The sequence below is a fragment of the Indicator indicator genome, chromosome 38 (genome assembly GCF_027791375.1).
Source record: "Indicator indicator isolate 239-I01 chromosome 38, UM_Iind_1.1, whole genome shotgun sequence".
Lineage (NCBI taxonomy): Eukaryota > Metazoa > Chordata > Aves > Piciformes > Indicatoridae > Indicator > Indicator indicator.
In genome coordinates, this window is record NC_072047.1 from 1408830 (window position 1) to 1436256 (window position 27427).

Sequence of the window (27427 nt, forward strand, 5' to 3'; positions counted from 1 at the left end):
GATGATGGATGAGCTGATTGCTTGGCTTGTGAAAAGGTGAAATACATCTTCTGTGCTCTCTCCTTCCCGTGTCGACAAAACAGCTTTTGGTGTGACTGGAGAGGATCCAAGTCCAGCTAGATACTGAGAGTCCAGGCAGCTTCTCTCTTGCTCCTGTGTTACACCCAAGCTTGTATATGTCTCTAAATGGAGATCCTGGCAGATTGCAGATTTTACATAGATTCATAGAATCGTTTGGTGACCTTTAAGATCATCAACCATGGAAACATTGAGTTGTTCTGGTTGGAAAAGACCTCTAGGTTGGTGGCCATGAACCATTCTCTAACTCTACCAAGTCTGAGGCTAAGCCATGGCCCTCAGCACCACATCTCTGCAGCTTTTAAACACCTCCAGGGATGGGGATTCAACCATCTCCCAGAAGAGCCTCTTCCAGTGTTTGAGAACCCTTTTGGGTCCCTTCCAACCTAAGCTGTTCTATGACTCGATGAGATCCAGCAGTTCAGAGTTCCATAATGCTGTCATACCTTTTGTCTTCATCTAGGTACCTACTTTGTCTGCTTTTCGTTTCAAATATCACACTTTGCTGTGATTTAGGCTATTTCCTAGAGCTCGTGATTTTACAAATCCCTCTTCAGCCCCTGATGTTCCCTGCAAGGCTGCACCAGAGCTGTCAGGCTTGACAAATAAATCTTCAGGTCTTGGAACAAAAGGGCTTTCCATCCCAGAGCTGGTGATAAACAGCCTGGGTTAATAATGCTGCTTTTCTTGGGGAGAAGATGACTCAAACAGCAGTGAAGGAACAGGTGATTTTTATCACCTTGCAGATATGAAAAGAATATTGTTCACAGGGCACTCGAACAGAGTTCTTGAATTATTCCACATTCTTCTCCCTGCTTCCTTTGTCAAAGCTAAGGGAGTGGTGTCACTGAGAGGGCTTGGGGCAGTCCAGCCCCAGTTTGTGATCATTTCCTAGATAAGAGGCATCAGGTTCAATGTGCTCTGTGTGTCTGAAGGTATTGTCTGTGGGATATGAAGGTGATTTACAGGCTGGCAGGTTCTAAGAGGTGCTATTTCTTTCCTTCTGCTATTGCAAGTGGCTAGAAGCAATAGTTCAGCTTGGAGTGGTGCATGTTCTCATCTAGTTAGTCAAGCGTGCACAAAAGTTAGAGGCTGTAATGTTGTGCTGGGGCTTGTGTGAGTTTCACTTGGAATTGAATTCCCCTCCCTTCAATTTCTCTTTCAGCTCATGGTTTACAGAGTGTGCACAGGGAAGCGCAGCTCCTGGGCTGGATGTGTGGAGCCTGAGAGAGTTGGGGCTGGTTGAGTCTGGAGAGGAGAAGGGGAGGGTTTTTAGGCTGTCAGGTAGTGCTAGGACTGGGGGGAATGGAATAAAGCTGGAAGTGGGGAGATTCAGACTGGACATGAGGAAGAAGTTCTTCCCCATGAGAGTGGTGAGAGCCTGGAATGGGTTGTGCAGGGAGGTGGTTGAGGCTCCATCCCTGGAGGTGTTTGCAGCCAGGCTGGATGAGGCTCTGGCCAGCCTGATGTAGTGTGAGGTGTCCCTGCCCATGGCAGGGAGGTTGGAACTGGCTGATCCTTGTGGTCCATTCCAACCCTGACTGATTCTATGATTCTAAGACTCTGAGGAGACCTTATTGTGGCCTTTTAGTATCTGAAGAGGGCAACAAGAAAGCTGGGGAGGGACTTGTTAGGGTGTCAGGTAATGATAGGACTGAGGGGAATGGAGCAAAACCAGAAATGGGGAGATTCAGAGTGGATTTTAGGGAGAAGTTCTTCCCCATGAGGGTGGTGAGACACTGGAAGAGGTTGCCCAGGAAGATGGTGGAAGCCTCATCCCTGGAGGTTTTTGCAGCCAGGGATGAGCAATCTGATGTAGTGTGAGGTGGCTCTGCCCATGGCAGGGAGGGTTGGAACTGGCTGAGCCTTGAGGTCCCTTCCAATCCTAACAATTCTATAATTCTCTTGTGTTGCTTGTGGTGTCATGGAGTGCCATCCGGAAACGCAGTTCTGGGATCATGCTGTAGGCATCAGTTTTACAGGAGCAGTACTCAAGCGTTGCTGCAATGCAAATTCTTTCTGTTTTTTAACTTACTGGTTTGGTGAAGAGGCCCAAAAACACTTCTGTGATCGAATTCTGGGCACACCAGCTACTTGCAGAAACTTGGAGGAAGCAACATGATCGTGTTGGCAGCTCTGTGACCCAACCCTTCTCTCTCTTCCTAGTTCACAGGCACAGAATTAATTAGAAAGCTGGTTGCAGTTTGCTACTTTGAAAGCGAACAGCACAACAAAAATCCCCTCTCAAATCTTTATTTTTTCAAAATGTGTGCTTGTTTTGGTTTTTTTGTGGTGTTTTTGTTTTTTTTTTCCCTTCTTGGTGCTTGTACAGATTATTTGCTCTGCTCTCCCTGTGATGCCTTTCTTACTGCTACAATGGCTTTCTTACTCTGCAGCCTGTAGTTTCCAAACATAATTAAATGACTCTGTGCTGTGTCAAGCAACACAAGAGAGCTTCACTGTGAAGAGACTGCAATGTGAAAAGCACAGAGAGTGAAGTGCCATTGTGTGGCTCAAACATGAGATATTGCTCAATCTATCTCTTCGGTGAGTGCCAGAAACTGAACCCTAATCTCTGCCTTGTACATGAGGCCAGTGCTGGGTAAATGTTTTTTATTTTTTCTCAGAGAAAAACTGTGTCTATGTATTTCTGGAGCTTTCCAGCACTAGGGAAACACAGAGAGAGTTCTATAGCTGCCTGACTTTTTGTGAAGGACTTGCCACTAGCTGAACAGAGAGCTTGCTGCTTATTTTACTTCATCATCTTCATGTTTAATCACCATCATCACCATTAGGCTTTCCCTTCCTGCTGACACAGTGGTAAGATGGAAATTTCCCTGTGCTCCTTCCTTTTGGGAAGGAGTCAGCTCCCACTTTACTGGAGTCTATCTAAAGGAACAGGTGATGGAAAGAGTTTGTTGAGAGATGAGTTGTCAGTGTCATCTCTCACCACTTGGATTCAGTGACTCATGTATCTGTGGCAACATGGATTTTGTTCAACAGCCTTATTAAAGGTAAGGCAACAGCAGCATTTGCAAAATTTTTGAGGATCAGTTGGCATTTAGAAGGGAAGATAAAACCTTCTACATTTTGTTCTGCCTTGGAAAAAAAAATAATAAAAAGGGTCTGAAAATGCCTTTGCATCTGTCAGGTTGCCTTAAGATTTTGAGGCAAGGCTTTGTACATTATTAATAAAAGAGATTCTTATCAGTATAATTTCTTTCTGTTCTCATTTCCCAGTGTGAGGTATGTGAGGACTTGTTGATTTTTTTTTTTTTTTTTTTTTAGCAGGGCTGCTTCCACCTCTGTGACAAACTGGTTGTGGTTTTTAAGCAGCAGAGTAGATTTGCCACGCTTTTTGTAATAGGTATTTGTCTTTCTTGAAGAGATTGTGTATTGTGTTTGGATAGATCCTAGGTGGTGTTTCACTCTGTTTCCTGTGACATAGATCAGTGGGATCAAGCTGGGAAGCAATAAGAGCTCCAGGTATTACAGCACAGACAAGTTGCAGGGAGTCTGTTCCATCAGTGCAATTTTCCACGCTGCTGATCCTGAGGGTTGTAAGGGAGAGGTGTAGAGAGGGATGGTATTGACTCCAGCTCTGATCCATGGATCTAAATAAAATCCTATTTAAGAGTTAAACATTCTGTCATAAATTGATACCAGCTTGAGGGAGGTCAGATGCATCAATCACTGGGAAAATGCAATTCTTCAGATTAAATGAGTTAAGCATAAGTTGTAAGTCAAGCATGTGCTTAGATCTCATTGACTTTTGAAAAGCAATACAAGTGCTGCTCTGTGCTAAATTGGAAACTGGATGCTGTTTCCCTGTCATCAGTTGGGATTTATTTTTAGCTGTTCACACAGCATCAGGAAAAGAAGGTTCTAGACACTTTGTGTCCCCATGATGATGAAGAAACTAACTCAATCTCGCTGTAAGGTTGCTGTGCTGAGATTTCTTTTAGAGGTTTAGCATCGTTACTCCTTTTACAGGAGAGGTTGAGCATCTTTGCCCCCTTTGCAGGAGAGGTTGAGCATCTTTGCCCCCTTTGCAGGGGAGGTTGAGCATCTTTGCCCCCTTTGCAGGGGAGGTTGAGCATCTTTGCCCCCTTTGCAGGAGAGGTTGAGCATCTTTGCCCCCTTTGCAGGAGAGGTTGAACATCTTTGCCCCCTTTGCAGGGGAGGTTGAGCATCTTTGCCCCCTTTGCAGGGGAGGCTGAGCATCTTTGCCCCCTTTGCAGGGGAGGCTGAGCATCTTTGCCCCCTTTGCAGGGGAGGCTGAGCATCTTTGCCCCCTTTGCAGGGGAGGTTGAGCATCTTTGCCCCCTTTGCAGGGGAGGTTGAGCATCTTTGCCCCCTTTGCAGGAGAGGTTGAGCATCTTTGCCCCCTTTGCAGGAGAGGTTGAACATCTTTGCCCCCTTTGCAGGGGAGGTTGAGCATCTTTGCCCCCTTTGCAGGGGAGGTTGAGCATCTTTGCCCCCTTTGCAGGGGAGGCTGAGCATCTTTGCCCCCTTTGCAGGGGAGGCTGAGCATCTTTGCCCCCTTTGCAGGGGAGGCTGAGCACCTTTGCTGCCTTTCCAAACAATTAGATGTCATCAGGTAAACAGCAATTGACTAGAAGTGCAAACAGGCACCTGCAGGGTGTAAATACCTTCTGCTGCTGTAAATGGTAATTTGAAAGAGTTGGGAGAATACTGTTGGATCAGCTTCCTGCTTTTCACCACTTCACCTGCCCCTCAACCAGCACAACCAAACCCCAGCTGTACTGGACCTCAGGGGGAGCAGCTGTCAGGGTAATTGGTGCCTTATCCATCAAATTGCTAACTGCAGCTTGACATTTATTACAGCTAATAAAACACCCTGAGAACCTGATCTCAAGCATCTTCTGTGTAGACTTTGACGGAGACAGATTTTTAATGTCATACTCCATAATTTTTTTATATGCTGGGGGGGGTGGGAAAGGAAGTTTTTTGGGGATGGTTTTGATGCTATTTTTTGGTTTTAGGGCAGCTCCTGAGCTGGGGGTGCACAGAGGTGGCCATTTGTCCATCTTCTCCTTCCTTGTTAGGAAGAAAAAAATCCAAGTAGTGGTTTCTCAGGTATGGTTCCTAGCTGTAGGTTACACATTTCTGTCATGGGCATTATAAAAACACACAGAATTCAGTGCCAGGCTCTGTATTTCTGACCTGCTCTTGATTTAGTCTTCATTTTGTAAGTTACATTGCACATAATAATGCTGCCTCTCAAACCATAAAGTAGCCTCCACTTCAAAATTGAAATAGCCCAGCTCCTAATGGCATGAAACCCCTCTACAATGGGTGCTTTGTTGATGTACTTGTTTGGCTTGCTCAACATAAAAATGAGCAACAATTTTGAGGGAAAGTTGTGAAGGAGAACGTGAGGTCCTGTGCTGTTGGGCAGGAGGAATGGTTTGCAGAAATTGAAGTGGGAAATGGAAGCTGAAGGCACTGCAATGTCCTCTGCAGTCCTCACCAAGACAAGGAAAAATCACTGCTCTCTGTGGCTCTTTTCCCAAGAGCTCTTTATCTGTCAGATAAACTCTTTGGGTTGTAGTATTTCTTTTATCCCATGCAGGAAAGAACTGGGGGTTGTTCACTGAGCAATAGCAGAGAAAGTTGTAATTTCATGGAATCTGATAGAAAAAAGGAAAAGCAGCAATACTTTAAAGCTCATCCAAAACCCACACCCTAAAGTTTCTTCCAATTTTGCTTAGAGGATAAATGAGGTAGGATAAATCCTCAGGGTGCTGGCCTGGCACTTCCTGAACTGCTGAAATTAAGGGAGCTCAGGCTTCCCTCTCCAAACTGCAGGAGCTCTTGACAGCACTAAATGGTCTAGATTCCAAAGCTTGCACTGAAGAGCAGTCAACTGTAGCCCCTCTGCACAGCATTCTGCACTGGAAGGGGTCAGTGAGTGCAGCATTTGGTTAAATTGCTTTGAAACCCTTTGGAGCAGGCAAGGTTCATAGAACCACAGAACTGCTGGGGTTGGAAGAGACCTTTGAGATCATGAAGCCCAGCAGCTCACCCAGAGCTCACAACCCCACCACTGCTGCTAAGCCACTGATCCAAGTCCCTCAACACTACATCCATGCAGCTTTTCAACATCTCCAGGAATGGTGAACCCGAGGAGCCTCTTCCAATGCTTGAGAACCCTTTTGGTGCAGAAATTTCTAGGTTGAAAAGGACAGAAATTCATACAGGGGTAGCTGTGCCCCCAGTGAGTACTTTTAAGGGGTGTAGGGGAGAAGGGTGGATGGGGTTCATAGTGGTAGGGGGTTGTGTGCCAGTATAAAGCTTTCAGTCCAAGAGGATGTAGCTGACACACATAAATGGATCACCCATTCAAATCCAGCTTGCCAGCCTCACCCAAAAGTGCATGTTTGCAGCACAGAACAACTTGCTGCAGAGCCACCAGCTGTAAATCTCTTTAGGTCTTTAACATGACAAAGCAGCCAAAGCCTTAAAATGCCCTTCTCTCTGAAAAGCAGCGTGGAGCAGGAGGCAGGAAAGATTTTATTTATTTCTTTTCCATGTGATTCAGATGGAAAATGTCAGGTTTTGAAAATTATTAATCTTTGTGCTGCACAAAACTGTCAGCTGTAGGGGTGGTTAAGTGTAGGAGGTTCTTGAGAGAATTTTCAAATGGATTTTTTTTTTTGGGGGTTGTCTTTCTCTTTGGCTTTGTTTTTTTTTTTTTTTTTTGTGGGTTGTGGTTTTTTTTTTTTTTTCTTTCTTTCTTTTTTTGAGGTTCTTTTGTTTCTTCACCCACTAGTAGCTGAATAAACAGGCAGTTAAAGTTCATGATTAGGACAATAGCTGCCAGGTAGCAGAAGTTAGAGAAAATTGAGGTGAGTTATAGCTCAGTCAGAATCCCACTTGAGTGGTGCCACCCCTGGATTCTGCTTTACTGTAAAGGGAAGTGTGTGAGTGGGGGGAAGTGATTTCAGAAGTTGGTAAAGGGACTGAATGAGATTTTATTCTGTGCCAACTTACTACAACCAGGATGGTTTTGGTAGGAGCTGCTGAAGTAGCTCCCTGCCAAAACTGGGCTGCAGTGTTCAGATTGTTCCTTTCTGTTGATGCTGGATAGTTTCTGTAGGAGCTTGGCAGGTGCTGGGTTTGTGTTTAGTCAAAGAGGAAATGGTTCCAGGTTCTCTCAAGGCCCACAGAACACATTGGTTGTGTTTGCCAATGAGAAGCAGGAGCAGTTCTTTGCAGGGAGTCTGCTCCCCATTCCAAACCAGGTGTGTTTCTTGGAGGCTGTTGATCCAAGCTGAGCAGCCAGATGGTGTATGAGGTTTGTGTGAGCTGAGGAGGGGAGGTGTTTGCTCTAGAGCTGTGTTAGCAGCCCCTCAGTAACTCTCCTGCCTTGGGCTGGGGATCTCTCAGGTATTTCCAGCCTGTGTTGTACCTTTCTCCTGAGAGGAGCTCTCATTGCTTCTACAGCTACCTGAAAGGAGATTGGAGTGAGGCTGATGTTGACCTCTTCTCCCAAGGAACTTAACAACAGGACAAGAGGTGATGGCCTCAAGCTGCACCAAGAGAGGTTTAGGTTGGGTATTAGGAAACATTTCTTTGCTGCAAGAGTGATCAGGGATTGGAACAGGCTGCCCAGGGAGGTGGTGGAGTCCCCATCCCTGGGTGGGTTAAAAAATGAGTAGATGTGGCAGCTGGGGACATGATTTAGTGTAGAAGGTTGGACTGGATGATCCTAGAGATCTTTTCCAACCTTGAGGATTCTGTGATCCTTCTGGCTGTTGAGCAGTGACACTTTAGGTTTTCACTTGAAAGGCTCTTCAAGTGTGGCACACTCAAGAAAACCAAACCAGCTTTCCTTTTTCTATTTCAAGTGGGATCCCTTTGCTTAAATGCTTCCAGGGCTGAGGGAAAGAGATCTGCTTGCAAGGATGAAAGGAGGATTGCAAAGTATTTATTTGTTCAAACAATTAACTGGAGGGCACTACAGCAATCTTGTGGTGTTCCAGTGTGGAAAACAGCTCATGAGAACTACAGTAACATAATTAAATTGAAATGGCTGATAGGTCTGTGGATATGTCACAGCATGCTGGAATATTTTACCATCTCAATTGGAGTTGCATGCAGGTTAGGACTGCAATTAACTCTGAAAAGAGAGGGCAAGACTACAACACATTGTAGTCTCATACATGCAGCTCTTTCATCTGTCTGTGATCTCTTTGTGTGGGTTGGGTTTGAATGGTTTGATTGTGTTTTTTTTTTTTCTTTTTTCCCATGTCCACTATTATTATATGTAAGATAAGATTCTGCAACCCTGTGTGAAAGTGCTGCTTCATCAGCTTTCTCTTAATTATTTACCTCCATAGCCCAGCAGGCAGCCAGGTGCTGGGCTGCAGCCAGAGGAGTGTGGGCAGCAGGTCAAGAGAGGGGATTCTGCCCCTTGGCTCTGCTCTGCCTAGACCTCACCTCCAATCCTGCCTCCAGTTCTGGTGTCCCCAGCATCAGAAGGACACTGAGCTGCTGGAGAGAGTCCAGAGGAGGCCACAAAGACGATCCAAGGGCTGGAGCAGCTCTGCTGTGAGGACAGCCCCACTCACACTTTGAACATCACTGAGATACTGAAGATGAAAATGAATCTGCAGAGCACATCTGGCTGCTGTAGCTGTGGCATTGCAGATGTATTGGCCTAATCAAACCAGCCAGGGAGAGCTACAGGGTATTGTCAGCAGAGCAGTAGTAAAACCTAGATTGATTCAAGATTATCCTTTGGAAACAGTGATCCAAACACAGCTACTGCCCTGCCACTTAATGCCTCCAGTGTGCAACCTGTTAACTGGCAATCCCTTGTCAGGAAGCCTGTGAATTTAAAGGTTGGCTTGCTTGAGAGAAGAGATTCCAGGGCACTTGGGAGCCACAGGGAGGTGTGTAATGGATCCAGGCTTTCAACTCCAGGGTAATTTGGCATAGTCAATAGGAAATAAGAAGAGTAAAGATCACAGGTTAATTGCAGACATCAGTCTGTGGACAAATAAGGATTCCTCCATCTCTCTCTTTTTCTCTTTCAAAGGTGGTGTAGGCTGCTTTCTCTTGTTAGCTCCAAGGCAATCATTGTTTGGTAATATCAGGCCATCAATACTTTTCTTGCAGGAGTGCAGGGGTCTGAGGAGTTTAAATGGATAAGCTGGGAAGAGTTTCTGCTGAGATTTTAAGCACTGCCAAGGAAAAAAGTTGTGCTTTGTTATGCAACATCTGTTGTCAGGAGTTGTAGGCATTATCATCTGGTGGTGGAGGAAGAGTGGGGTTTTTCCTCCCCTCCACCACTTACAGAAGAAATTAAACTGACATTTATCAGCAGAACAGCTTTGATGCTGCAGTAGTTTGAAGAGCAGAGCAGTTTGGCATACGTGAGGGTGAGGGGTTTTTTTTTTTGTCCCCTCTTTTTAAGACATTATCAGCAGTTGCACAGCAGCCTTATTGCTTGCTTGCAAACAACCCAAAAACTTGTCTGCAGCCCAGTTTGCAGCAGAATCTGAATAGCTCTGCAGTCAGCAGCTCCTCCAGCAGCTGAATTGGTCGTTGGGCACATCAAAGCCTTAATAATGACAATTGATTGGTAAATTCAGTTTGAGGAAAGAGCTCTGTGGCTCCTTCACTAACTAAAATGCTGCTGTGATGAGAGCAAGAGTTGGAGCACAGCAGCAGCTCTGAACTGGGGGGGAATTCGTGATGTTTATTATGGCTAGAAGCAGTTGTAGCAGCAGGTACTGTGCTGGCTCAGGGTTTGATAAGCAGAGAGGTTAAGTTGCTAATTGCACTTGAGACAAATCCCAGCTTAAATTCAGTGTGTGAGGACAAAGTTGAGTTTTCAGTTTACTTCAGGTTAGTTCCTCCCCTGGAGGTTACTCACAGTGCTGCTGATCCAGATGATAATTAGAGTCTTGCCAATCAAAGCAGAGCAGTCAAGGTTGAGCTGGGGTTGGGCAGCCTGGAGAAGACTCCAAGGGGACTTTGGAGCTGCCTTCCAGTAGCTGAAAGGATCCTGCAGAAAGGCTGCAGAGAGACTTTTCCTGAGGGTGTCTAGAGACAGGACAAGGGGAAATGGTTTGAAGCTGAGGCAGAGCAGGGTTAGACTGGAGCTGAGGAAGAAGTTCTTCAGCAGGAGGGTCATAAGACTATGGAGGAGGCTGCCCAGGGAGGCTGTGGCTGCCTCCTCCCTGGAGGTGTTCAAGGCCAGGTTGGATGAAGCCTTGAGCAGCTGAGTCCAGTTGAGAGGTGTCCCTGCTCATGGTGGGGAGGATGGAGTTAGAAGAGCTCTGAGGTCCCTTCCAACCTAAGCCAGTCTATGATTCTATGGCGATTGATCTTTTGAGCCGTGCTAGCAGCTAAAGAATCTCATCCTCAGACTTCCAAAGCTGATTTCAGCCTTTGAGGGGTGGGAACACAGAAGGAGGGCAGCAGATTAAAGCCATTAGTGCTCCTCTGATTAGATTGGGGCTCTAATATTTTCTGCAAAATGAGTTGGTGATATTTAACAACAAGTTACTTGGGATCATTTCCCCTTGACTTTTATGTTAACAAGCACATTAACTTTATCCTAACATAATTCACTTTCTGTTGGTGAATTATTTGTTGCCCTTGAAAGGAATCCAAGCAGTTACATGTTTTATTTGCTGCACTTTTAGCATCATTAGTAAAACAGTCAGTGAGGTTTTTTTTTTTCCCCCCAGATATTCTCACAGATGGAGAAAAATCTACTCTCTTCCCCTCCTAGCTGAGAATCAGACTGAACATTTTAGCCTTCCTCTTGGGTGGTTCTAATTCATTCCCTTTCTGGGTTCTAAAACTACCTTTGACTGTAAAACCAACCAACCAACCAAAAAAAGCCCAAAACCAAACTAACCACAAAAGCCCTGCCAAACAAAACTAAAATTTGTACTTTAACAAGACACAACCTCCCTGGGCAGCCTGTTCCAGAGCCTCACCACCCTCCTACTCAAGAACTTCTTCCTCAGCTTCACTCTAACCCTGCTCACCCTCAGCTTCAAACCATTCCTCCTTGGCCTGTCTTTGGACACCCTCCTGAAAAGTCTCTGTGCAGCCTTCCTGTAGGATCCCTTCAGTTATTGCAAGACAGCAATAAGGTCCCCCCTGGAGCTTTCTCTTCTCCATGCTGCACACCTCCAGCTCCCTCAGCCTGTGCTCACAGCAGAGCTGCTCCAGCCCTTGGATCATCTTTGTGGCTTCCACTCCAGCAGCTCTGTGTCCTCCTTCTGCTGGGGACACCAGCACTGGAGGCAGGATTGGAGGGGAGGTCTCAGCAGACAGGAAGCCCCTGTCAGAATGTAACTCATACTCTTGACCTTTAGGACAAACCCCCTGCAGCCAGCACGTGGTGATAGATATTTGATATGCATTATAGAGTTGGTTTGAAGCCATTCAGCAATCTGTTGAGGCCTTGTTCTTCTCCTAGCTGAAGATACCATCCTTGTCTTCATCCTTTTGCTTCTCTTACTCTGATGCCACCACATATTTTCTTATAGCATTGTTCAAGTAATTGGTTTTCTTTTTTTCTTTTCCCCTTCCCCTTCATATATTGCATGCTGGAAAACTTTGTTACAGATGAATCTATTTAGAATGCTGCAGAATCTTTATTTATTTTTTCTCCCCCTTTTAAAGATTTATCTTGCTTGCACACTGCTCAAAGAGGGAAAACCCTAGATGTTAAATAAATGTATGACCACATGAAAGATTCTTCGAGGTTGTAATCCACTTAATATTTAATACATGCAATATATCATCACTATAAATATGTATGACTTAGGTCTGGATGGGTTTGGAATACATAAGGGATTACACTGGGATAAGGCATTCATCTCTGTTGGCACAGGAAAGACCACTGGTGTTTTATGAACATATTAATCACAGCTGGTGAAATGCCCTCCTGCAACCATGTGGTTCATGGAAAGTTCCTTCTCCAAATTTCCATTCGACTTTTAGGTCTCTCATGGAATGGCTGAAGAGAGGGCACAGCCATGGGAGCAAAAAGTTAAGTTGTAGAGGGTGAGTGGTGCTGCTGGAAAGGCCTTTTTTTGCATTTCCCTTCTTTTTTCTTTCACAAAAGAATCCACTGGAGCTGTGTCAGTGGCTGCTGGCTCTGTGAGACTCCTCACTCATCCCCTGGGAGTTGGCAGTGTGAAGTGAGTTGATAGTTCCTGGTCAAGGTTAAGAGGAGCTGGTGAAAGGTGACAGCTTCCATTTGTGATCTGTGTGGGGGATGTGATCAGACAAAGGGGAATGGCTTGAAGCAGAGGGAGAGTAGGTTCAGACTGGAGCTTAGGAAGAAGTTCTTTGTTATGAGGCTGGCAAGACCCTGGCACAGGCTGCCCAGGGAGGCTGTGGATGCCTCCTCCCTGGGGATGTCCAAGGCCAGGTTGGATGAGCAGCTGAGTCTAGTTGAGAGATGTCCCTGCCCATGGCAGGGAGGTTGGAGCAGATGACCTCTGAGGTCCCTTCCAACCTGAGCCATTCTATGAACATAAATAACCATCCCTAACCAAACTGTGGTGTCTGCCATGTGCACAGAGATTAGTGAGGACTATGAGCTTGAAGGGAAGTGTAGAGCCTTTAGCTAAATCTCCAGAGTTAAGTGGGAAGGAAGATGGAATAAATGAGGATTGAGGAAATGGCCTCACTCCTATTAGCATAAGCATCTCTTCCCTGGAAGAAGTGCTGCTCCCTAAAGGAACAATATTTGGATATTCTTCAGGAATACTGGCACAGCAATTTTTTTTTTGAGGTCACAGGAGCTTTCTGGAACCAATCCTGTGTGAGAAGGCATTTGGGTGGTGAAAAACAAAGGTGGGGGAAAGGATTTATTGAGAGAAATAGAAGAAATCAGTGGTCTGGGGACATGCAGCTCCTCTGCTCAGGTGCTTAAGGTACCCCAGGTGTGCTCCTTGTCAGGTGCTGCAGGCCAGCAGCTTGGGTTGCCTTCTACTGCACAAGCAGAGAGCACATGGTTGGCTAGCACAGGGGCTGGCTGAGGAGCAGTGAATTATTCAAGAAGGCTCACTCAGCTGCTTACAAGTGTGGCAGGTCCTTCTGCCATTCCCCAGCCAGCTCCACTCACCACCTGGGAGCCTGTGGGAGTCTTGTCCTCTCTGCCTGTCTCTCCCATGCCTGTTTTATTGCTGTTGCAAACTCATTTGAGCTTGTAGAGCTTCACAGACATCAGGTAACTGCTGTAAGGGAGGACTGTTCAAGTGGCTGGCTGAGCAGGCACTCACAGGTGTGTGTGTTGTGCTTCACACTTGATTTTTAATCCTTTTAAGACAACTTATTCCCATGCTTACACATTGACTTTCAATCTCCTTCCCTGCTAAGAAGCTGGAGACAATGTCATCCAAAGCCCTCTGAGCAGGAGGGGAATGGTGTGTGCAGCTTAGCAGGGCTTTACTAACCCCTGCAACACAGCTCACTGGGGCTTGGTTCCTAGTTTCATGGCTTGCTCTTACTCACAGAGCCCTTCCTCAGACTGACTGCTTGCCCATCTGTAAAATGAAATAGATCATATTTGCTTCCTGGATTTGTTGTCAGGCTTCCTTGATGCATGCAAAGGAGCCCCCCAAAGAGTAATGAGCAAAGAAGCCCCAGAGCAGGGCAAAGCCAAATGGGAAAAGCCCGGGTGTGGAACCAACAGTTCCAAGTAGGAGCATCCAGCTCAATGTCTGGCCCTGTGCACACAGAAGTAGAAGAAAAAATGAGATCCTTTACAATTCAGATAAGCAGGGTTAGTTTGCAGCTAAAGATTCTGAGCACACTGCTTTTGTGTGATAATATTTTAGATTTATTTCCACAACTTATTGCACATGCCTTTTTTTTTTCTTTCCTTTTTTTTTTTTTTTTGAGTTTTCATTGCAGAAAATTGCCAGGAGGAATGGATTTTGTCTTCCTCAGCTGGCAGAACAATTTTCCACCTGTCGCCCAAATATTTTTGATGAGAAGGATTATGGTACAGCTGCTGGAAGTTTCTACTTTATATATCCATAGGAAGCAAGAGGGTCTGAGGAAACTAATATACTGATAGCAAAAGTTGGCTTGCTGAGATGTATCTGCAGCACTTGTGACTCTGAACACAGGCTAAAAGAGTAGGAGACTCTCTGCCAAGGTGTGAAGTACAGAGGTGATCGTGGTGGTACCTCCTTGATTCCCCACCACTGCTCCCTTCTCTTCAGAGGGTCACTCTCCTTGCAAGGAGCTGCTTGACCTCCTGAGGCATGTGGAGCTCCTGAGCATGTGAGCCCCTAACAGTTCAGTTAGGGCCCAGCCCCTAAGGCTGTAGCAGATTGCATCATCTGCAAGAGTTAGAAGGGATCTGTCCATTGCAGCTTTTCCTTCAGCTTCTCCAAGCTCCAGCTCCCTCAGCCTGTCCACAGCAGGGAGATGTTCCAGATTGGATCATCCACAAGAGTTAGAAGGGATCTGTCCATTGCAGCTTTTCCTTCAGCTTCTCCAAGCCTCAGCTCCCTCAGCAGGGAGATGTTCCAGACTGCATCAGCCACTGGAGTTAGAAGGGATCTGTCCTTTGCAGCTTTTCCTTCTGCTTCTCCAAGCCTCAGCTCCCTCAGCCTGTCCTCAGCAGGGAGATGTTCCGCTGCCTGCAGTGCCTTCGTGGCTCTGCACTGGGGCTGTGGTGTTACTGAAGACTGACAAGATGGAAGTGGGTGTAAATGTTGAGTAGTAAACCACTCAAAATTGCAGGAATGTTTTATATGGAATGAGCTGTGGGTGCAGTTTAAACCTTTGAAGGCAGGGGGGAATCCTGCTGGTCTCTAGCATGCACACTGTGTATTTGCACACCCAGACCTCCTGGGGGCTGAGTGAGAGACCTGGCTGTGCTAGAAGCAGAGGCAAAGGGTGTTCTCATTATTCCATAAGCTACTAGACCTGTGAAAGTTCTCAGATTTATTCCACTCCATCCTAACTTACTTTTTCATTGAATTTAATTTCACTGCTTTTGGTTAAATCCACATAGCATTGCCCTCAGCTATTCCTCTTTCCCTGACACTCTGTTCCCTTCATCTCCATACAGCCTCTGTCCTCCCCTGCTCTCACTTGGCTACTCTGTGCTTCCTAATCTTCCTTCCTGATCTGATCCCTTCTGACTTCTTTCTGTTGCCCTTCCCTGCTTTTGCTCACAAATCTGGCAAACCACTGCACTAAATCCCAGCATGGCTAAAAATCAATGGGAATTTCCAGCAGCAGCTAGGATTTGACTCAATTAAAAGAGTTGTGGTGGAGGAAAAAAACTTCTGTTCCAGTGCTTCTGTGCTGATGCCTGAGCACAGCACTTCAGAAAATCAGACACCAGGCTCAGACACAGCTGAACAAATGCCCTTGGATCCTGCTCTCTGTGATACAAGCTGTGGAAGCTCAGTGCCTTGCAGTTTCTTGCCCTGCAGGAATGACTTTTCCACTTGAATATCACCTTAAAGGAGCTGCAGTAAATGGGAAGAGTGTAAAAGCATATTGAAAATTTCCTCTAAGTGGGTATAAAAATCACAGTTTGCTTCTTCCAGCACTGGAGTGCCACAGTAATGCTGTTCATATCAATATATTTCTCTGTGGTTAATGCTCTGATCCCTGATACATCTGCAGCAACTGTCTAAAGGAAATTAAATTCAGTGAAAGGAAGGAAGATTTGGTAGTTAAGGCACTGGGCTGTCACTCAGGAGGATAGGGTTTAGCTACTACTCCTTCCACAGACTTTCTGCATGACCTTAGGTTGACTCATTTAATCTTTCTGTGCCTCAGCTCCCCATCTGTAGCATTGGCAATGGAGACAATGCAGTTTTCTGATGCTTCTGATGTTTGTTTGTGGTTTTTTTTCCTGCCAGTTTTCTTAAATGATTGGATATTTGCCTGTGTGTGTGTTAAATTCCTCTCCCAAGAACAACCCTGACAGCTCACAAGTTCTAGAGGTGCTTCTCTACTTAAACCAGACTTTAGTAAGGCCCTAAAGGGCATTTAATCACTGAAATCAGATCACAGGATGGTAGGGGTTGGAAGGGACCTCCAAAGGTCGTTGAGTCCAACCCCCTGCCAGAGCAGGACCATAGAATCCAGCACAGGTCACACAGGAACACATCCAGATGGGTCTTGAAAGTCTCCAGAGAAGGAGACTCCACAACCTCTCTGGGCAGCCTGTTCCAGTGCTCTGGGAGCCTCACAGTGAAGAAGTTCCTCCTCATGTTGAGGTGGAACCTCCTATGCTGGAGTTTCCATCCATTTCCCCTTGTCCTATTCCAGTGTGCAAGTGAGCAGAGCCTGTCCCTTCCCTCTTGACCCCCAGCACTCAGATATCTATAAGTATTTATTAAACCCTCTCTCAGTCTTCTCTACTCCAGAGATGGCACAAAGGGTGCAACAGCAACATGAAAAATGTACATTTTTTTTTTTTTCTTTCCTTCCCTTTCAGGAAATGATAACAGTGAAGCCCTTCCAGAATCTATCCCATCTGCTCCTGGAACACTGCCTCATTTCATGGAGGAACCAGATGATGCCTACATTATCAAAAGCAACCCCATTGTCTTACGCTGCAAGGCCATGCCAGCTATGCAGATCTTCTTCAAGTGCAACGGGGAATGGGTCCACCAGAACGAGCACGTGTCTGAGGAGAGCATGGATGAGACCACAGGTGAGGGCTGGCCTGTCCCTCAGGGCAGGAATCTGAGTGCAGTGTCTGTCAATGATGTGGAAAGAGAGCAAGAGCAGAGATCCCAGGCAGAGACACAAAGAGTTGTGTGGCTTTAGCTGCAGGCTCGCCCTGAGCTGCAGCACTGGGAGCTGGCTCCAGTCACACAATGATGCCACCCTGCCCTGAGCACAGCCAGCAAGCCATGGCAGGAGGGCACAGAGTGGCAGCAGAAGCTTAGCACCCATGTGTTTTGGTTGTCTTGGTGTGTTGGTAAAGCCAGCTCCTGCCTCTGGGGAGCAGGGAGGAGCAGGTCCTCAAAATTCAAAAGGGAGAGTGGTGGATGGAGGAGGGTGAGGAGAGGACAGAGCTGACAGCAGAGAAGGGAATACAGAGCCTGGCAGTGTGGATGGGGGAAACAAAGGGAGCTGAAATGACTGCAAGTGTAGGAGGGGTTACACAGAGATGATAACAAACCGGATGCACAGCACCAAGTGGAGGCAGAACCAGGTCAAACACCAACCATGGAGAGCCAGCTTGCTGCAAGGGAAGAAGCCTTCTGCAGGCAACAGTTGTGCTGTCTCCCAGTGCTGTGACCTGGAGTGGGAACCAGGAACAGGGAAACTTTCTTTGTTTCAATGAAATTCCTCTCAAGGTGAACCCTGAAAAACCATCGCTGTGGTGGTTGAAATCTGCCTTCACCCTCAGGCAGTGGAAGTATTTGCTAGGTGATTAAACAGTTAGAAATCCACTGTGGAGAAGTAACTAGAAGAGAGTGAGAAGGGAGAAAGCTGGAAACGATCAACAGATCTTATCAAGCTCCCAGCACAGCCTCTATCTTTTTTCCTTTTTCTTTCTTTCTTTTTTTTTTTTTTTTTGATTTAGAAGCATCTTGATAAGTATTGCAAACCAATTTACTGCTGCACTGTCTTATAATTTCACAACCCTGGTTTGTTATTGCTTTTCTCCTCTCTTGAAATCCCCGGATTGCTAGGCAACTCTGTGTCTTGGAAATAGCACTGTATGCACAACAGCCTCTCCAGCAGTACAAGAAATTCCTTTTTAGTTTTTGAGGGGAAAAAAAAAAAAGATATTTAAAAGAAAGTTATCCCTCTTCAAGTGGTGGTACAAGAAATTCCTTTTTAGTTTTTGAGGGGAAAAAAAGAAAAGACATTTAAAAGGAAGTTACCTCTCTTCAAGTGGTGTTTGACATTCTTTTTAAATGACACTTTCTGAGGAGATTTCATGCTAAAGTTGTTTTTTTGGGTGTTTTTTTGTCCCCCTGCAAATGCTAATCTGCATGAATTTTAATTTTTACAGCTACCTTTTTGGAAATGATTTGCCAGGCATAACCTTTACTTCTAAAGGCATCGCTGAATCAATGGAGAAGAAATGTCATCCCTAAATGTTTTCCTTCCATATGCTTAATGAAAAGTTGTCTTCTGAATGCTTCAATTATGTTTTCTAAGCCTCGGATTAATATCAGAATTAAAAACAAAACAACAACAACAAAAAAAAAAACCTCCCAACCCAAACAGATGAAGTAACATTAGGTGTTGGGGTTTTATGTTTTAAATAACAGCAGGAACATTGAGGATTAAGACATGAAGGCACAGGCTCAGCAAATGAGGTCTGGAATATAAATGTGGCAGGTTTGAGTTTTACCTCTAGGACTGAGCTGAGCCTTTAAGTGGTGTTCACAGAATCACAGGGTTGGAAGGGGCCCTGAGGATCATCCAGTTCCAACAGCTGTGGGGACACAAGGTGTGTGTTTTGTCATTGTGATCACTATGTGGAGTCCACTGTTGCAGGCATTTGGTTTTCTAGGACAGAAATAAAGGCCTCAGAGTAACAGAGGAGCCAGTTTCAATGTGAAGAGGAGCAGCAGTGGAGGAAGCACTTTGTTGTAAGCTGGGTACTTAGGGGCTGTGCCATGTGCTGGCTGCCTGAGGATGGGAATGGGTCCTGGTGTGCTTGAGGAGCTGGCAGTGAAGTCTCTGTGGGAAATCAGTGCAGACAAGTCAGAACATGGCTGCAGCTCTGATGGGCAGAGCTTCCCAACTCTCCACTGCCACAGCCAGTTGGTTAGGGACCAAGTTATTTCATCCTCTCCTGCCTTGCTTCCTGAGCTGCAGGAAACTCAGGGATCCACAGCCTGCCTTTGCTGTCTGGTCCATAAACGTGGCAGAACAGGGACTTTGCTCTCTTTTTCTCTGTGAGAGCCTGAGCTAGATGATGTAGCTACTGTGATAAAAATATCATAATCACAGTTGGATTAATTTCCTCCTGTTTTATTTTTCTTGCACCTCAGAGTTGGTTTAACAAATATTTCAACTTTTTGGGTTCACTGGAGGATCAGCCCCGCTAGGAGTAACTAGAGTTTTCTTGTCTGATCAAGAAGATTACAGCAACAACTGCTGTCAGTGTTTTCATTTAAACAAATAAAGCTGACAAATGCTGAAGTTCTGTGCGGCTCTGTTATGTTCTGTACATGGAGAGCAATTATTCATCTGCTGCTGGCATTAGTCTGGCTGCAGCTACACCATCCAATGGTGCAGAAAAGCTTATTAGCATATCAGTACCAGAGCCATCATTTCATATTCTGTAAGGCTGCACTCTGTGACAAAAGATGGTGCTTAGAATTTGCATAATAATTTAAAGGGCTGGACTTGCAGCCCTGATTGGAGTTCTACAAGTCCCAGGTAAAGTGCTGCTCCTGTTTATCAGGAGCCAGGTTGTATCTGTGTGAATTCTGTGGTCTGTATCATATCCTGTGAGCGTTTTCTGGTGTTCCTCAAGGTGCAGAGGGCAGGTTGGGTACCTTTGTTGTTGATATATGAAGGGCATTTGCTTTTGTTCCTAAAAGGTTTGCTTCCTGCAGTCCACAGAATCATTAAGGTTGGAAGAGACCTTTGAGATCATGGAGTCCCACCACTAACCCAGCACTGCCAGGTCAACCACTAAACCATTGTCCTTCAGCACCACATCTGCACAGCTTTTCAATCCCTCCAGGGATGCAGACTGCAGCACTTCCATGAGCAGCCTGTTCCAATGTTTAACCACTCCATCAATGAAGAAATTATTTCTCGTTTCCAACCTAAACCTCTCCTGGTGCATCTTGAGCACGTTGCTGGGTACATTTGTTCCTAAACCAAATGGAAATAGCTGCACTTTCCCCATCAACAAAATAAAACTGCCCCCAGGGATGTTCTCCAGAGGTCCCTACCAACCTCACCAATTCTGTGACTGAGCTTGTTCCACTTCCATGTGCTGTGTCTGTTTCACAAGGGCTCCTCTGCAGCCTGGCTGAAAACAGAGAGATGTTTGGGAAACAGTTCTACTGAAAACTGCATCAACATATTGAACAACAACAACAACAAAAACCAACAAAAAAAAAAAAAAAAAAAAAAAAACAAAACAAAAAAAAAACCCTGCAAACCAAACCAGGCAGGAAACCTCTGTTTGCTTATTGCAGAGTGAATAAATATTTGAGTGCAATGATTACTGAGACAGCTTAGGAAGCTATTACAGGTTTGCCAATGTCTTTAGGTATCGTTATGAAATGCAGCAGCTGAACAAGCCAAATGAAGAGAAGTTAAATTCCCCTTTGCCTGCTACTGGAATAGGAGGAAAAAAAAAAACCCTAAACACAAACCTGTGTTACTTTAGAGTGTTTAAAGCTTATCTGACCTTCCCCACCCCTCTTCACTGAGCATCCCCCACAGGCCTCCAGCTCTCCTGTTTAGCAAAGGAGCAAACTGACTTCCCAGTGCCTTTTCAGAAGTGGAATACCCAGCTGTTAATGATGCCTGAGATTAAGTGGAAACCAATTTTTATGGAGTTGAGGTTTAGAAATGTCTTGCTGCTTTATAAACTTCACAGGCACGAACTATTTTAAGATTGAGTTTTCATTCATTTCCAGTGAAGGGGAAATAAGTATCTTGGGACTGCACAGGAGGGGAAAAGTATTAGGCATGAATGTTCTCTATTTGCAAATTAATGCTTTTCTGATGAGCTCTTTCAAATGACTCCTGATGCCTTTTCATCCAGATTTGGATTGTATCTCCTCTCCTCAAGGCTGTCTTGCAAAGGAGGTTGTAGAGATGGTGAACATCCCAAGTGTATAAAGTAAGGTGTCAGGTTTACAAGACCTCTGGATGTCTTGCACTTAATCTTCAAGCTGGGTCCAAAGCAAATGCTTCTGGTGTCTGAAGGCTAAATTCCACCTGTGTCCAGGGTGTTAGGAGTATGGTGGAGGCTTGAGAAGCAGCACAGGGCTTTTCCCTGCTGTTGGCTTGCCCTGGTTGTTCCCTTTGAGCCTTGCCTCCCGCCTTGAGGTGCAACTGGTTCCTCCCTCAGGAGAGAAGCATTGCAGTCGTTTTGGTAGACCACAAGCAGATTTACAGTAAGCACCAACCACCTTGCACTGCAGATGAATTTAGCAAGGTTATACTTGAGGAAGCCACAGAAAGCAAAGCCAGTATCTGCCTGATGTTATAAACGCTTCTGGTTGTGAAAGTTAAGGCAAAACTTCAGCTTTTTAGCTGCTTCACTTGGTGCCAGAAGGCCAGACTGGGGAAGAGGACCATCTCCTCTTGTGACCTGTCAAATTTATTCCCCCTCTCATGCTTTCCTTTTCCTTCCAGGCTGTAATGGCTTGAGCTGAGCTTTTCTGTGTGCTGCACACTGAGAGAGATTTTCTCTCCTCTCTGAGGAAATGGAGCTCCAGTAGTAGTGTCTGGAATTCCAGGGGACATCTGCTTAGTTCTGACTGTTTGAATTGATGGGGTCCCACCAGGGTAGTTCAGAAAGGCTTTCAAGGGCACTGAGATGTTAGAGTGGAAGACACTTTTCATTTTTATTACATAATAACATTCCAGAGGAACATCCTGGATGGAAAAGACGCAAGGAGGTTTTTGAGGGGGGTGTTACACTCTTGCAAAGACCCACAGTAGGTGGGAAGCTCTTGTAACTCCATGTGTTATGACCTACTCAGCTGTTGGAATTTAATTAGTGGCAATTTATTACTGTCAAAGTAATTAAAGCTTTGCCTTGATTAAAAATGGAATTGTTTAATTAAAAGGAAAGGTTTGGCTAACCTTAGCTGCATGCCCAAGCCTGGATCAGCTGATTTTTTTCCCTCTCTTTTTTTTCCACTTCAGGACTGAAGGTTCGAGAGGTGTTCATCAATGTCACGAGACAGCAGGTGGAAGATTTTCATGGGCCAGAAGATTACTGGTGTCAGTGTGTGGCATGGAGCCACCTTGGGACCTCCAAGAGCAGGAAGGCTTCGGTCCGCATAGCTTGTGAGTAGAGCAAAGGTTCTGCTGCTCTGGGTTGGGTGAGGTGTGGAGGTCTGCTGGGGTTTAGGGTTGAATGTGAGGAGAGACATGACTCTCCCCCCCTGCTCTGCTCTCATGAGACCCCTCCCTGCAGTACTGTGTCCAGTCCTGGGGCCCTCAACACAAGTAGGATGTGGAACTGCTGGAGCAAATCTAGAGGAGGCCATGAAGATGATCAAGAGGGCTGGAGAAGGTCTCTGTGGGGGACAGGCTGGGAGAGTTCAACCTGGAGAAGAGAAGGCTCCAGGGAGACCTTAGAGCAGCCTGCCAGTACCTGAAAGGGCTCCAGAAGAGCTGGGGAGGGACTTTGGTCAAGGGTTTGTGGTTCAAGGATGAGGGACAATGGCTTTGAGCTGGAAGAGGGCAGATTGAGACTGGAGATGATGAAGAAATTCTTGAGAGTGAAGGTTGGGGAGACACTGGAACAGGCTGCCCAGGGAGGCTGTGGCTGCCTCCTCCCTGGAGGTGTTCAAGGTCAGGTTGGATGAAGCTTTGAGCAACCTGGGCTGGTGGGAGGTGTCCCTGCCCATGGCAAGGGGGTTGCAACTGGATGATCTTGAAGGTCCCTTCCAACCCAACCCATTCAGTCATTCTATGAAATATTCAGGTGAGGTTCTGCTGCCTTTGCAAGCCCTCCCTGGGAGGTCCTGCAGAGCTATCACAGAAAGCAGACCCCAGGGCAGGTTTTCAGAGCTCTGCTTCATTTTTAGGTGCGGAAGGGAAGTCATTTGGTGTCATCTCTTTTAGCATAGGAGACTGATTGCAGGATTTTTAATGCAGTGTGAAGCAGAAGACAACCACAGTCCCCTGAGAGGAAGTGCCCAGCCTCAGTTTATCTCTGTTCCTCACTTCTGAAGCAGTGTGCTGGGCTGTTACAGCTCACAACCCACAGATCATTATTTGAAAGACACAAAAACTGGAGAATGCAATAAAGGCCACCATAGCAAGAGGGACATAAAGAAGACAGAACCCAAACACAATTGTTACTATGAGACTGTGGAGATAACTCCAAGCCTCATCCAATTTTTACCTTGCAATTAGATCTGCTACAGTTTTCTGACAGAATCAGAGCAGTGCTGCTAGCAGAGAATTCAGGGAATTACCTTCCCCCTTTCTCCTTTGAATCACCAGTTCAGGGCTTTCCAGACCTAGTGCCAGGAAATGGTGGCAACAGGGGTGGGAGAAATGCTGCTTGGAAGGAGATGAGGGGCTGGAGAGGGTTAGTGCAACCCCTCTGGATGCTAACTCATGCAGGTGGTGTTCTAATTCAAACAATCTTTCTAGGATTATGCTCTTTGAATGGGGATAGCTTCAAATAAAGAGCTGAGACCAAGAAGAGGGCAATGTAAAAACTCCTGGATTTTATAAATGAAAGACTTTTGCCTGTTTGTTTGTTTTTGTTGTTGACTGATTCAGGCTGAATGTGTAAATATGTGTAAATTCAATTATTTTGTTTTAGTGCATTAGCTGTCATAACACTGAATGAGCTAATAATTCCCTGGCCTGGCTAAGCTGTAGAGGACTATTACTCTGAATTGAATTTTTATTGACTTTTCTCTGCACTGTGATTTCCCCAGCCCTACAACATGGCAATATGAGTTAAAAAAAGAAAACAAAACAAAACCCAAACAAACAAAAACACAGCCCAGGATGAGCAGGAGCAGGTGGAGCTGCATGCTGGGACTTACAGACTCATCAGCCTGGTACCAGCTCTTGTGCAAGCCACATCTCCACACACTGACTGCAGACACTCTGTTAACCTGAGCCCTCCAGAGAGTGCTCCCCATTTCTGCCTTACCTCCTGCACAGAGCCTGGCTTGGATCTTTCTCCTGAGAACTGTGTTCCTGCACTGGCCATTTGCTGGGCTGCTTTTACTTGGAGCTGTGGGGTGTTTTTCACAGGAAGAACAGCAATTCTTGAGTGCAGAGATGATGGAACTCGTTACCACTCCAGACAGAAAAAAATGAATAGCTGCCAGCAGCTGTCTGTAAACCACCCCCAGGAGTGGCCAGACCTTGCCCTTTCCTGGACCTGTGTCATCCTCTCTGTGGTGAACAACCCAGCTACTTAATTTGGGGCATGGATTTCTGGCAGGGAATACCCTGAGGAGGGCTGGAGATGAGGATGTGTAGGTCCAATTTGGACAGCATACAGAAACCCCTTCACAGCACCCCTCATGGTGATGTGCAGTGTGGAAGTGGCTACTTTTTTTCTTTCTTTTTTTCCTTTTTTTTTCTTTCTTTTTTTTCCTTTTTTTCTTTCTTTTTTCCTTTTTTTCTTTCTTTTTTCCTTTTTTTCTTTCTTTTTTCCTTTTTTATTTCTTTTTTCCATTTTTCTATCTTTTTTCCTTTTTTCTTTCTTTTTTCCTTTTTTTCTTTCTTTTTTCCTTTTTTTCTTTCTTTTTTCCTTTTTTTCTTTCTTTTTTCCTTTTTTTCTTTCTTTTTTCCTTTTTTTCTTTCTTTTTTCCTTTTTTCTTTCTTTTTTCTTTTTTCTTTCTTTTTTTTTTTTCTTTCTTTTTTCCTTTTTTTTCTTTCTTTTTTCCTTTTTTCTTTCTTTTTTCCTTTTTTCTTTCTTTTTTCCTTTTTTCTTTCTTTTTTCCTTTTTTTCTTTCTTTTTTCCTTTTTTCTTTCTTTTTTCCTATTTTCTTTCTTTTTTCCTTTTTTTCTTTCTTTCTTTTTTCCTTTTTTTCTTTCTTTCTTTTTTCCTTTTTTTCTTTCTTTCTTTTTTCCTTTTTTTCTTTCTTTCTTTTTTCCTTTTTTTCTTTCTTTCTTTTTTCCTTTTTTTCTTTCTTTTTTTTTTCCTTTTTTTCTTTCTTTCTTTTTTCCTTTTTTTTTCTTTCTTTTTTCCTTTTTTTCTTTCTTTCTTTTTTCCTTTTTTTTCCTTTCTTTTTTTTTTCCTTTCTTTCTTCTCCTTTTTTTTTTTTCTTCCTTTCCACTTAAAACCTGGAGATTCTGAATAGTGAGTCAAATTCAAAGCACTGCAGCACTTAATATTTCTCTGAGCAAGCAGGTAAGTATTTCTTTATGATAGTGTGGAACACAGAGAAAATGAGAAGATGGATCTTAACTCCATTTCTCATCCTAATAAAGGCATTTGTAGGCACAGCTGCAGCCTAACTGTTAATGAATGACTTTTTAAATGGAGCACTGGAAAAGTTATTGGTTATCTGGGGGGGGGGGGAAAGGGAAAAAAAAAAAGAAACAGCATGAAGCAAGAATCATAAAAAGGAGAATATATGCACTGTGTGCATCTTTTTGTAGTGACCAGCTTGCTGAAATCAGTTTTAATGTATTGTGTGAAATATGTCTTAAAGGGGAACTGATTCAGAGCCTCTGCTCTTTAAGGGGGGGGGGGGGGGAGAAGGTTGTTGTATTTCATGAAGTGTAAGCAATGGAGAAAATTAAATCAGTAAATCCACACAGTGCAATCTGAGACACTGCTTGAGGAAAATGGAAGCATCCTAACTAACAAGGCACATGGAGTAAGTAACATTCCTCCCATTTTGTTTTTTGCAAGCAAAACTTGGCACATTTATGGGCTAGGTGAGTGCCACTGGATGCAGGTTTCCTTTCTGCCTTTTCTGGTTAAAAGTGCTGAGGCCACATCAGGGTGGCACTGAGCCTGTCCTGTTTCTTATCCTGGGTTAACTGCAGCAGTCACATCAGCCTGGCTCTTAGACAGAATGTCCTATCCTGTATTAACTGGGCCCTGGTATCTGAAATGAACCAATCTTGCCATCAGCCAGCTTGGAATGTGTGGAATTGCTCTCAGTCCCTTCCCTCCCTGCAGTGTGTAGGCGAAGATGAACAAAACATCTCGCTGAGAACATTTTCTGAAGCACCCTGGCACTCGTCTGAAGACTACTAGGGAATGATTCACCCAGTCTGGGCTTCATTCAGAGGGTTCTAACAGCACCTCCACAGCACCAGGTTGTGTTCTTACATTAACTCTCCTCTCTTGGAAGGGCAGTGGCTTGAGAGATTGAATGCATAGCAGGAAGGCTTCATTCAGAGGGTTCTAACAGCACCTCCCCAGCACCAGGTTGTCTTCCTGTGTTTAATTTTCCTGTTTTGGAGAATTTGGAGCCACTGCCCTGTTTTGGAAGGGCAGTGTGGCTTGAGAGACTGAATGCACATCAGGAAGGCTTCATTCAGTGGGTTCTAACAGCACCTCCACAGCACCAGGTTGTGTTCTTGGATTTAACTCTCCTCTCTTGGAAGGGCAGTAGCTTGAGAGATTGAATGCACAGCAGGAGCCACTGAGTTTGTGGGTACTGCAATCAATTATAGCCACACACAGATCATTCTTAAAGGGGTGGAAGTGGAAATACAGCCAGAGGTGGCAGAACCTCCTTGCTCTCACCCAGGGAAGGAGCAGCAGCTCTCACTTGTCCCTTGCTTCACGCACACACATCGGAGCAAAAGGTGGCAAAGCTCTCTTGTTGCTCACTTCTGCAGCCTGCCTAGGGTTGTCTGGGGAGGCTTTTGGAAGTCTAATGAATTTATTGCATTCCACTCTGCAGATTTAAGGAAGAACTTTGAGCAAGACCCACAAGGGAAGGAGGTTCCCATCGAAGGGATGATCGTTCTCCACTGCCGGCCGCCCGAGGGAGTCCCTGCAGCTGAGGTGAGGCTTTGTGCATGGCACTGCTGGTGGCTGAGGCCTTCCTGGGCTGCTGAGCAATGAGGAGAGAAGCAAAAAATGGTTTAGCTGCCATCTGGTTTTCAAGGTCCAGTGTGGGTTATAGTGTTCTTCTCCCACAGGCTGCTTTAAATATGTTTGGTTTTGTTTTTTCATTGTTATTATCTAAGGTTTTCCAAAGTGTGGCTTTTTATCAGAACCCAGGGAATGTTTGCTGGAAGAAAAAAAGAAGCAAAATTCCTCTTTGGGTTGCAACCTTCAAGTTCTGTGCTTGCAAACTGAAAGCAGATTGTTAGTTCTCAGAAGTTACTTTCCTCGCTGGGAAAAAGAAAATAGAGCAAAGGAAAAAATAGAGCAAAGGAAAAAATAATAGAGCAAAGAAAGAAAGGAAAAAATAATAGAGCAAAGAAAGAAAGGAAAAAATAATAGAGCAAAGAAAGAAAGGAAAAAATAATAGAGCAAAGAAAGAAAGGAAAAATAAAATAGAGCAAAGAAAGAAACAAACCTAAAAATGTGATGATAAATTGTTGCTGGAGAGAGAAAATCTGCTGCAAGTAATAACTTGGGGGGTTTGTTTGTTGTTTTTTTTTTGGGGGGGGGATTGTTTTGTTTTGTTTTCCCTTAGCATTAACCATGTTTGGGTTTGTTTTTGTTTTTGTGTTTTTTTTTTTT

The 27427-nt window shown here is 44.9% G+C and overlaps 1 protein-coding gene across 1 annotated transcript in view; it reads left to right on the top strand.

The window, feature by feature from the left end:
* Positions 1-27427, top strand: part of UNC5D (unc-5 netrin receptor D) — an 85740-nt gene that overhangs the window by 2743 nt on the left and 55570 nt on the right. Inside the window, exons 3-6 of the mRNA XM_054396590.1 lie at positions 10721-10785; positions 16569-16774; positions 21934-22077; positions 26637-26740. Of these exons, the coding sequence (XP_054252565.1) occupies positions 10721-10785; positions 16569-16774; positions 21934-22077; positions 26637-26740 (519 nt within the window). The remainder of the gene's footprint in view (positions 1-10720; positions 10786-16568; positions 16775-21933; positions 22078-26636; positions 26741-27427) is intronic.